General features: G+C 43.0%; 1 protein-coding gene across 4 annotated transcripts in view; it reads right to left on the reverse strand.

Annotated features, from left to right (window-relative positions):
• Positions 1 to 12,067, reverse strand: part of WDR70 (WD repeat domain 70) — a 394,244-nt gene that overhangs the window by 373,472 nt on the left and 8,705 nt on the right. For 3 of the 4 annotated variants that reach the window (XM_055246343.2, XM_055246345.2, XM_063619566.1), the window contains 2 exons: positions 6,996 to 7,116; positions 2,550 to 2,742 (listed from right to left, as the gene is read on the reverse strand). In XM_055246343.2, coding sequence (XP_055102318.1) covers positions 2,550 to 2,742; positions 6,996 to 7,116 — 314 coding nt within the window. The remainder of the gene's footprint in view (positions 1 to 2,549; positions 2,743 to 6,995; positions 7,117 to 12,067) is intronic. The other variant, XM_055246344.2, reaches the window with a different exon arrangement.

Raw genomic sequence — 12,067 nt, forward strand, 5'->3', positions numbered from 1 at the left:
GCCTGGCTAATATTTTGTATTTTTAGTAGAGATGAGGTTTCACTGTGTTGGCCAGGATGGTCTTGACCTCCTGACCTCATGATCCGCCCATCTCAGCCTCCCAAAGTGCTGGGATTACAGGTGTGAGCCACTACCCCCAGCCTATTTTTGTATTTTCTTAGTAGAGTCAAGGTTTCACCATGTTGGCCAGGCTAGTCTCAAACTCCTGACCTCAAGTGATCAGCACTCCTCAGCCTCCCAAAGTACTGGGATTACAGACGTGAGCCACAGTGCCCAGCCAAAATATTTCAACCTACAGAGATATTTAAAAGCCACTAGAATTGATAAAAGAAAAAATATACAATCAACATTGCAATTTCTGGAACTTACTGTAAAACAAAAATGTTAATGAAACTGCCAAATTTATTCTTATTTTATTCGTTTGTTTTCTTAATTTTACATATGCACACACATGAATGCATGTGTGTGTATATATACTATAGATCTGCTTTCATGTGAAAGAAAAATGTACCAAATTGAAATCAGAAGCTTTATTTGATCAACTACAGACAGACACAAATTGACAAATTTGCTATACTATGTACTGAGGAGGAATACGCAAAGAATACTGATTTTGACAGTCACTGACAGATTTACAAAAGCTGTCGCTTTTCTGATTACTTTTCATTTCATTTCATAATTATTACTAAAAATAATTCATCACATAAAGAAGGGAGGTATTAAAAAATTATCTACCCCAAGTGCGGCCAGGCGCGGTGGCTCACGCCTGTCCCAGCACTTTGGGAGGCCGAAGCGGGTGGATCACGAGGTCAGGAGATCGAGACCATCCTGGCTAACACGGTCAAACCTCGTCTCTACTAAAAATACAAAAAATTAGCTGGGTGTTGTGGCAGGTGCCTGTAGTCCCAGCTACTTGGGAGGCTGGGGCAGAAGAATGGCGTGAACCCAGGAGGCGGAGCTTGCAGTGAACGGAGATGGCACCACCGCATTCCAGCCTGGGCGACAGAGTGAGACTCTGTCTCAAAAAAAAAAAAAAAAAATCTCTACCCCAAGTGTCAAATACAAATGTAGACCATTTCCTTTAGCATTCTTTCCTTTTAGTATTTTGGAGATTACACCTTTTTTTTTTTTTTGAGACCGAATCTGTCACCCAGGCTGGAGAGCAGTGGCGCAATCTCGGCTCACTGCAACCTCCGTCTCCTGGGTTCAGGTGATTCTCCTGCTTCAGCCTCCCGAGTAGCTGCGACTACAGGCGCACGCCACGACCACGCCTGGCTAATTTTTGTATTTTTAGTACAGACGGGGTTTCACCATGTTGGCCAGGATGGTCTCAATCTCTTCACCTCGTGATCCGCCCACATCGGCCTCCCAAAGTGCTGGGATTACAGATGTGAGCCACTACGCCCTGCCGGGCAATTACTCTTAAAATTGTCAACTTATATACTTTGCTTAAACTAATCTAAGGTTAACCGGTATCTCTGGCCTCCTCCAAAATAATATCTACAAATCAATGAACTCTGATTTCACTCTCCCATCTTCTACTTCATTGTTGACAATAATTTTAGATCCAGTTTGCTTTTAAATCCTCCCAAATTTACCCATCATCATTATTTGCAGACAATGCACACATAGATTTTTTTTTTTTTTTTTTTTTGAAACGGAGTTTCGCTTTTGTTGCCCAGGCTGGCGTGCAATGGGGCGATCTCAGCTCACTGCAACCGCCCCCTCTCAGGTTCAAGCGATTCTCCTGCCTCGGCCTCCCAAAGTGCTGGGATTACACCCAGCCGCATACATAGATTTAACAAAATGTTTTATCCATTGATTTCTTTTTAATACATTACTTTCTGCTCTCCATTTATTATTTTTTAGTTTTCTTCCTCCTGAAGTTCTTTCAATACAGGCTGTCAGTAATAAACTCCACAGTCATTTTCCTCAGGTTTTTTGTGGGGTTGGGGGGGCGGTTTGAGACAGGGTCTCACTCTGTCACCCAGGCTGGAGTGCCATCCGTCAACCTCACTGCAACCTCTGCCTCCTGGGCCCAAATTATCCTCCCACCTCAGCCTCCTGAGTAGCTGGGACCACAGGTGTGCACCATAACACCCGTCCAGTTTTTGCATTTTTGTAGAAACAGAGTTTTGCCATGTTGCCCAAGCTGGTTTTCAATTCCTGAGCTCAAGCAATCCGTCCACCTGGGCCTCCCAAAGTGCTGGGATTACAGGTGTGAGCCACTGTACCTGGCCTTTTTCCTTGGTTTGGTTTTTTGTCTGTTTTTTTTTGTTTGTTTTTTGGAGACGGAGTCTGGCTGTCTACGGGCTGAAGTGCAGTGGCACAATCTCGGCTCATTGCAACCTCTCCCTCCCAGGTTCAAGCGATTCTCCTGCCTCAGCCTTCCAAGTAACTGGGATTACAGGTGTAAGCCACCATGCCCGGCCTTTCCTCAGTTTTTAAATTGGCTCTTACTCATGAAAAACAGTTTAGCAGAGCTGATCTCTACAGCACTTTAAAGATATTACTCCACTGAATTCTTAAATTACCACTGAAATACTTACTTCCTCTTCCTCCTCTTCCTCTTCTTCTTCCTCTGCTTCTTCTTCTTCATTAAGAGGTGGAGGTAAAGGACCGAGGATATCTTCCTCCATAAAATTAACTGGTTTTCCTACCATTTTAGGGGGTAAAGGAGGGCCAATTAACTCATCATCAGAAGAGTCAGAACTCTGTTCACTTTCACTGCTGCTCGTATCCCTGAAAATACAGAAACAGAAACTCTTTGCCTCTGCTGCAATGAAGAGCACACTTTGGAAATAGTATTCATTTCTCAGGATACTTTTCCTCTCCTATTAACAACAATTGGGTATTTTTTAATTTTTTTAAATTTGTAGTTCAAACATTAAATGTTTAATGCAAATATTTTATCTTAAGAGTTAAAAAAACTGTCTTACGCAAAGTGAAAAATAAAGGGTCACAGCAATTATATGTTAGACAGCCATTAGACCATTAGCACTCATACAGAGACAGGTGAGACTGAGTGCAATGGCTCACACCTGTAATGCCGGCACTTTCAAGGACCAAGGCAGGTGGACTGCTTGTGCTCAAGAGTTTGAGACTAGCCTGGGAAACATCGCGAGACCCCGTTTCTACAAAAAATAAAAATTAGCCAGGTGTGGTGGCATGTGCTTGTGGTACCAGCTACTCAGGATGCTGAGGTGGCAGGATCACTTGAGCCCAGGAGGTCAAGGCTACAGTGAGCCATGACTGCATCACTGTACTCCAGCCTGAACAACAGTGAGACCCTCTCTCAAAATGCAGATATATAATAAAAATTTAATTTAAAAATTTTTTAAAGAGGTGAACAAGGAAATACAGAAGAAAAACTACAAAATAGTAATGGACAAAAACCACTGAGATAGCCAGCCAGTGCCTCAATTAACTATATTTGAATCCAATCCCTGATTGCCACAGTAGCAAATAATGCCAGTCATGTAAGGAAGTTAATATTACTCCCAAAATGTTTCAATATAATTTCCGAAATACAAGTTATTTCTCACGGCTAATCCAAGTTTGCCACATTGCCAAAACATTGAATGTAGCATTCTTGCATTCTAAAAACACCATACTCTAACCAGGGGTGTCCAAGGGAGAGAATACAGTCATGGGTTCTTAATTTGTTTCTGGTTGGGCCAGTGAAGCCATTTCCTCATCCCTCTTTTCTACTTATCACTAGAGACAGAAACTGAAAACCATGGCTTCAGGATGCTAAAAGTCTAAAAGAAAACTACGATATAACGCAGGTTGGACAGGCTTGAGAGTCTAGAGCATAGCATACTGATTCCCAAGTGGTTTCCCATCCACCACACCTGAGGACTATTATACACTCTCACTAAGGTCTCTAGCAAACACCTGTAAGCATAGCCCTCACCATCCACCACCCCTCCACCTGCCCCTAGAGTTGAGAATTCAGCATTCTTAATTGTATCAATTAATCTTTCAAATATTTGATAAGATTAAAAGTGTCACTGCCTTCTAATGAACTATCTCTGGTATGCAAGCTCCAGGAAAGCACAAATTTCTGTTTTGTTCTAGCATCTAACATATTTCTAGCATCTAAAAAATGCTTCACCTATAACAGGCACTCAATATCTACTGAAGGAAAAACATGAGATTTTTCTTTTTGTTTTCATCTAGGTTAAACATTGAAAAGAATATATTCTCACATTCAGGTTACCCTTAAACAGAGGTATATGAACTAGCAAACCTCCATAAAGATCTGAGTTTCTACATTTGAGCCACTGCGTAGCTCAACTCTCCACTCCAAGGCCTTCTTTCTAATTGAACAGGTTAAGTTTGGTTCAGAACAAGGTCTTTGCACTTTTATTTCTGTCGGCTGACTTACCCTTCCCATAGATTGTTACACGGCCTCTTTCTCATCTTTGGAGTTTCCTCAAATGTCTCCTCCTCAAAGAGGTCTAAGGGGACATTCCCTTTAAACTTTCAGGCATACCACCACTTCCCATTACCTTAAGTACCTTTGTTTATCTCCGTTACATGCCTGCTAAGTTATTTTATTTGGTTATTTAGTTGTCTGTTATCCATCCCTTCAAATACTCCCACAACAATGTGAGCTCAATGAGAACAAAGGTCTCATCTGACTTGCTAATTGCTATATCTCAGTGCCTAAAACACTGTGTAATCCACAGTAGATGCTCAGTAAGTAATAGCTGAATGACTAAATAAATTTTTATTAAGCTATTCATACTCCAAAATTTTCCCCCTTATGATTAACGCACAAGTTTCCAGCTGTACTGGTTTAAAACAGATTTTTTTTTTTTTTTTGAGACAGAGTCTCACTCTAGAGTCCCAGGACGTGATCTTGGCTCACTCCCCGTCCCGGGTTCAAGTGATTCTCTTGCCTCAGCCTCCCAAGTACCTGGAATTACAGGCATGAGCCACCACGCCCAGCTAATTTTTGTATTTTTAGTACAGACAGGGTTTCATTATGTTGGCCAGGCTGGTCTCGAACTCCCGACCTCGTGATCCACCCAGCTCGGCCTCCCAAAGTGCTGGGATTACAGGCATGAGCTACCTCGCCCAGCCCTCAAGTATCTTTTTTAACCACAACAAAATAAAACCAAAATCAGGCCAGGTGCAGTGGCTCATGCCTATAATCCCAGCACTTTTCAAGGTAGAGGTGAGCGGATTGCTTGAGCTCAGGAGCTCAAGACTAGCCTGGGCAACACTTCAACGCCTGTCTCTACAAAAAATACAAAAATTAGCCAGGCATGGTGGCACACACCTGTAGTACCAGCTACTTAAGGGGCTGAGGTGGGAAGATCACTTGAGTCTGGGAGGCGAAGGTCACAGTGAGTTAAGAATGTGCCACTGCACTCCAGCCTGGGTGACAGAGTGAAACCCTGTCTCAAAAAAAAATTAAAAAATCAATAACAAGAGGAACCTTGGAAATTGTACAAATACATGAAAATAAAACAACAGGCTTCCAAATGACCAAAGGGTCAATAAAAAAAATTTTTTTTTAATTTCTTGAAACAAAAGAAAATGGAAACAAAACATATCAGAACCTACGGAAAACAAAGAAAACAGTACTAAGAAGGACATTTACAACAATAAACACCTACATAAAAAGTAGAAATACATCAAATAAACAACCTAATGATGTACCTCAAGGAACTAGGCAAAGAATAAAGCAAACCAAAAATTATTAGAGGAAATAAAAAAAATCAGAGCAGAACTACAAATGACATTGACTCTAAAAAAAGAATAATAACGCTGGGTGCGGTGACTCACACCTGTAATCCCAGCACTTTGGGAGGCCGAGGCAGGTGGATCACAAGGTCAGGAGTTCAAGACCAGCCTGGCCACATGGTGAAACCCAGTCTCTACTAAAAATACAAAAATTAGCGAGGCATGGTGGTGGGCACCTGTAATCTCAGCTACTCAGAAGGCTGAGGCAGAGAACTGCTTGAACCCAGGAGGCGGAGGTTGCAGTGAGCCGAGATGGCACCACTGCACTCCAGCCTGGGCAACAGAGTGAGACTCCATCCCAAACAACAAAAAAAAGAATAATAAAACATCACTGAAACAAACGTTGATTTTTTGACCAGATAAACAACATCAATGTGTTAGGCCATTGTTGCATTGCCAAAAAGAAGTAACTGGGATGCCAGGCACGGTGGCTCACACCTGTAATCCCAGCACTTTGGGAGGCCGAGGCAAGCGGATCACGAGGTCAGGAGTTGGAGACCAGCCTGACCAACATGGTGAAACCCCATCTCTACTAAAATACAAAAAAAAATTAGCAGGGCATGCTGGCCCACACCTGTAATCTCAGCTACTTGGGAGGCTAAGGCAGGAAAATCACTTGAACCCAGGAAGCAGAGGTTGCAGTGAGCCCAGATCAAGCCACTGCACTCCAGCCTGGGCGAAAGAGCGAGATTCCATCTCAAAAAAAGTAATAACTGGAGGCCAGGCCCAGTAGCTGACACCTGTTATCCCAGGACTTTGGGAGAATGAGGCAGACAGATCATGTCAGGAGTTTGAGACCAGCCTGGCCAACATGGTAAAACCCTGTTTCTACTAAAAATACAAGAATTAGCCGGCCGTGGTAGTGCACGTCTGTAGTCCCAGCTACTCAGGATGCTCACGCCTATAATCCCAGCACTTTGGGAGGCCGAGGCAGGCGGATCACCTGAGGTCGGGAGTTCGAGACCACCCTGGCCAATATGGTGAAACCCCATCTCTACTAAAAATACAAAAATTAGCCAGGGGTGGTGGCGCATGCCTGTAATCCCAGCTACTTGGGAGGCTGAGGCAGGAGAATCGTCTGAACCCAGAAGGTGGAGGTTACAGTCAGCCAAGATCACGCCACTGCACTGCAGTGGGCGATAGAGCAAGACTCCGTCTCAAAAAAATTAAAAAAAAAAACTCTATATAAACACCTAGAAACTGACAGTTTAATAGAAGTCTTTCTGAAAATCAGGCACCTGGAAGATGATTTGGAGCAATCTCTGACCACATTTGATCTTGAGGATGTTGGCTCAATATCTTCATTTTGTCTTCTTAATTCTTTCTCTCTGTTCATTTCTTCCTCTTTTTCTCTGGCTTCTGAAAAGATTACAAAAAGATTAACAAAAAAATTCCAACAGTTACAATTCAAAATATGTTAGTATTAGAAAGGCTAAAAATTAACATAGTCACAAAGATATAACTTAGAGTGTTAGCAGTAACAGCAAAAAATTATCAACCACAGCCACTGGAAAACAATATGGTGGTTCCTCAAAAACTTAAATGTAGAATTATCACGTGATCCAGCAATTCCACTTCTGGTATATATCCAAAGAAACTGAAAGCACGATCTAAAAAAGATACTTGTATACCCATGTTCATAAGAACATCATTCACAACAGCTAAAATGTAGAAGCAACCAAAGTATCTATCTGTAGATAAATGCATTAGCAAAATGTGGTATATCCACATAATGAAATATTGTTCATCCAAAAAGGAAGGAGATTCTGCAATATGCTACAACTTGGATAAACCTCGAGGACACTATGCTAAGTGAGATAGACCACTCACAGAAAGACAAAGAGACAAATATTGTACAATGCCACTTACATGAGGTAATCTAGAGTAGTCAAAGTCAGACAGAAAGTAGAATGGTGGTTACCAGAGGCTAGAGGGAGGGGGAATGAAGAATTGTTTAATATGTATAGAGTTTCAGTATTACAAGATGAACGGTGTTATAGAGATGGATGGTGGTGATGGTTGCACAACATTATGCACTTAAATATTAAGATGGTATATTTTATGTGTATTTTATAACAATTTTTAAAATTAGAAAAAAAAATTTGTCAACCTAAATGGCCAATGTAGTAAAAGAATTGAACAAAATTACTGCATAGCGCCGGGTGCAGTGTTTCACGCTTATAATCCCAGCACTTTGGGAGGCCGAGGCGGGTGGATCACGAGGTCAGGAGATTGAGACCATGGTGAAACCTCGTCTCTACTAAAAATACAAAATAATTAGCCGGACTTGGTGGCGGGCGCCTGTAGTCCCAGCTACTCGGAGAGGCTGAGGCAGGAGAATGGCGTGAACCCGGGAGGCGGAGCTTGCAGTGAGCCGAGATGGCGCCACTGCATTCCAGCCTGGGTGACAGAGCGAGACTCCGTCTCAAAAAAAAAAAAAAAAAAGAAATTACTGCATTTACTGCATAGCAATATAATATTAACTGCAGACAATAAAAATAGTGACAGAAAACAGAAATCTGGGAAAATATTAACAGATATGCTAAGCAAAATTAGCATAATGTAGATGGTGATGTATTTTTTAAAAAGTATTCAAAGGTGAGATTTTAGGTAATTAACTTTCTAATCTTTTTTTTGTTTTTTTTTTTTTGAGATGGAGTCTCGCTCTGTCACCCAGGCTGGAATGCAGTGGCGCGATCTCGGCTCACTGCAAGCTCCGCCTCCCGAGTTCACGCCATTCCCCTGCCTCAGCCTCTCCAAGTAGCTGGGACTACAGGCGCCCGCCACCACGCCCGGCTACTTTTTTGTATTTTTAGTAGAGACGGGGTTTCACCATGGTCTCGATCTCCTGACCTCGTGATCCGCCCGCCTCAGCCTCCCAAAGTGCTGGGATTACAAGCGTGAGCCACCGCGCCTGGCCTAATGTTTTAAAACATACATTTAGCACTTCTTGGCCAAGCGCGGTGGCTCATGCTTGTAATCCCAGCACTTTGGGAGGCCGGGGTGGGCGGATCACCGGAGGTCAGGAGTTCAAGACCAGCCTGACCAACATGGAGAAACCTCGTCCCTACTAAAAATAAAAAATTAGCCAGGTGTGGTAGTGCATGCCTTTAATCCCAGCTACTCGGGAGGCTAAGGCAGGAGAATCACTTGAACCCGAGAGGTGGAGGTTGTGGTGAGCCGAGATTGCGCCATTGCACTCCAGCCTGGGCAACAAGAGCAAAACACCATCTCAAAAAAAAAAAAAAAAAAAAAAAAAAAATATATATATATATATAGCACTTCTTTTCTGAATTTCCCACACTAGAAATTTGGTCAGAAACTAGCTATCAAAATCATAATAAAATTTATACTAGCCAGGCGCAGTGGCTCACGCCTGTAATCCCAGCACTTTGGGAGGCCGAGGCGGGCAGATCACGAGGTCAGGAGATCGAGACCATCCTGGCTAACACGGTGAAACCCCATCTCTACTAAAAACACAAAAAAATTAGCCAGGTGTAGTGGCGGGCGCCAGTAGTCCCAGCTACTCAGGAGGCTGAGGCAGGAGAATGGCGTGAACCCGGGAGGCGGAGCTTGCAGTGAGCCAAGATCGTGCCACTGCCTTCTAGCCTGGGCGACTGAGAGAGACTCGGTCTCCAAAAAAAAAAAAAAATTTATACTATAGGCTGCTCTGTCTATAAAGTAGCCATTCTTTTATTCCTTTACTTTCCTAATAAACTTGCTTTCACTATATTTAAAAAAAAAAAACTACTACATTAATTTTCTAGAGTTGTTTACTCTAGAAAGACAAAAAAATATTTAAAATATTAACTTTTTTCCCTCTGATAATCTCACTCTACAATTGTGGGGGAACTAGGAAGAAAAAGGATTATGTATGAATAGTTTGGTTCTCAATTGCCACCATCCTCAATAACCTGAGATAATCTTTAACATTTTTTTCCTTCACTTAATAATGAAATACAATACAACCCAAGCTGAGCAGCAGCAAAGGACACTTATCAAGTGGAATGTTGTATTCTTTAGGGTCTTTAGTTGCTGGGAAGTGGAGGATGAGGAAGAAGTTTACCCAGCAAACATCAACAAGGAATTACATAGTCTTTCATGTCAAATATGGAAGACAAAACCCTCCAGGAAGAGGTAAGGCAAATATTACAGTGCTAGATCATGTTGACTTTTTTGTGTCTTCTGGGCTGAGGCGGGTCAAGAGTCAACAATTCTGCACTCTGATGCTAGAAACTGGAAAAAAATTAAAAAGAAGCATAGTGTCCAGATTTAAGAACGAACCTGCCAGGCACGGTGGCTCAGGCCTGTAATCCCAGCACTTTGGGAGGCCGAGGCAGGCGGATCATGAGGTCAGGAGATAGAGACCATCCTGGCGAACACAGGGAAACCCCGTCTCTACTAAAAATACAAAAAAATTAGCCAGGCATGGTGGCAGCCGCCTGCAGTCCCAGCTTACTCGGGAGGCTGAGACAGGAGAATGGCGTGAACCCAGGAGGCGGAGTTTGCAGTGAGCGGAGATGGCACCACTGCATTCCAGCCTGGGCAACAGAGCAAGACTCCGTCTCAAAAAAAAAAAAAAAAAAAAAAAGAATGGACCTGAAGCTGGGTGTCATGGTTCACACCTGTAATCTTTGCACTTTGAGAAGCCGAGGCAGGTGGCTTGCACGAGCTCAGGAGTTCGAGACCAGCCTGGGCAATATGGTGAAACCTTGTCTCTACTAAAATACAAAAAATTAGCCAGGCGTGGCAGTGTGCACCTGTAGTCCCAGCTACTCAGGACACTGAGGCAGGAGAATCACTTGAACCCGGAAGGCAGAGGTTGCAGTAAGCCAAGATAGTACCACCACACTCCAGCCTGGGCCACAGAATGAGACTCCGTCTCCAAGAAAAAAAAAAAAAAAAAAGAATGGGCCTGCTTAGCTCCTAGTTCACGCTGTTTTTTCAGCCAATCCCTCCAGACCTCAGGGGGTGGCAGCAGCATTTGTACTCTAGGCTCATCTTCTCCCTCAGGTCTTACAGTCAATTATATTACTAATCAGGAAAAGATATTGAGGCTGCCTACTCAGCTGCCATTTCCCTCTTTTTTACTTTCTATTTTTTTTTTTTAATAGAGACAGGTTCTCACTATGTTGCCCAGGCTGGTCTTGAACTCCTGGGCTCAAGCAATCCTCCTGCCTCAAGATTTACAAATGTGAGCCACCACACCATGCCAGTCCTCCCTCTTTTTCCCTTAGTTTTTCTTTTTGTTTTGAGACGGAGTCTCACTCTGTCGCCAGGCGTGAGTGCAGTGGCACAATCTCAGCTCACTGCAACCTTCACCTCCTAGGTTCAAGCAATTCTCCTGCCTAAGCCTCCCGAGCAGCTGGGATTATAGACGCCAGCCATCAGGCCCACCTAATTTTTGTATTTTTAGTAGAGATGGGGTTTCACCATGTTGGCCAGGCTGGTCTCAAACTCCTGGCCTCAAGCAATCCACCTGCCTCAGCCTCACAAAGTGTACTAGGATTACAGACATGAGCCACTGTCCCCAGCCTAGTATAACACTTATAAAAAAAAAAAAAATTCTGTATTTCGGCTGGGCACGGTGGCTCGCGCCTATAATCCCAACACTTTGGGAGGCTGCAGCAGGCAGATCACGAGGTCAGGAGTGACCTGGCCAGCATGGTGAAACCCCGTTTCTACTAAAAATACAAAAAATTAGCCGGTCATGGTGGTGCACGCCTGTAATCCCAGCTACTCAGGAGGCTGAGGAAAAAGAATTCCTTGAACCCAGGAGGCGGAGGGTGCAGTGAGCCGAGATCGTGCCACTGCACTCTAGCCTGGGCAACAGAGCGAGACTCTGTCTCAAAAAAAAGAAAAAAATCTGTATTTCATATGTCCTACACATACTTATAGCTTTCAAGAACATAAAAAAACATTAAAAAAAAATTTGTACCATTATCATTTCCAGACCTTTCACAGCACATATTTTATTGGGGTTTTATAGTAATTCATCCTTTCCACTAGTGCACTTAGCAACCAAGACAGCTCATACCCCCATATACAGACAAACTTGCTATTAAAAGGGTCAAAGTCTTAGTTTCCTCAAGTGTAGTATCAATACCCAGGGAAAGACTCCAGTACCAAGCATGAGATAAATAATGCCCATATGAGAATTTTCAACTTTTAAAGAAAAGTAAGTCAAACTGTCTCATGGTAGGAAACTAGGGTTCCCGCAACCCCTCTCTTCAATTTCATAATTTGCTAGGACAGCTCACACGGAATCACTTTTAATTCCACAGTCTAAATGTAATCTAATTGCCAAGTC

The sequence above is a fragment of the Symphalangus syndactylus genome, chromosome 16 (genome assembly GCF_028878055.3).
Source record: "Symphalangus syndactylus isolate Jambi chromosome 16, NHGRI_mSymSyn1-v2.1_pri, whole genome shotgun sequence".
Taxonomy (NCBI): domain Eukaryota; kingdom Metazoa; phylum Chordata; class Mammalia; order Primates; family Hylobatidae; genus Symphalangus; species Symphalangus syndactylus.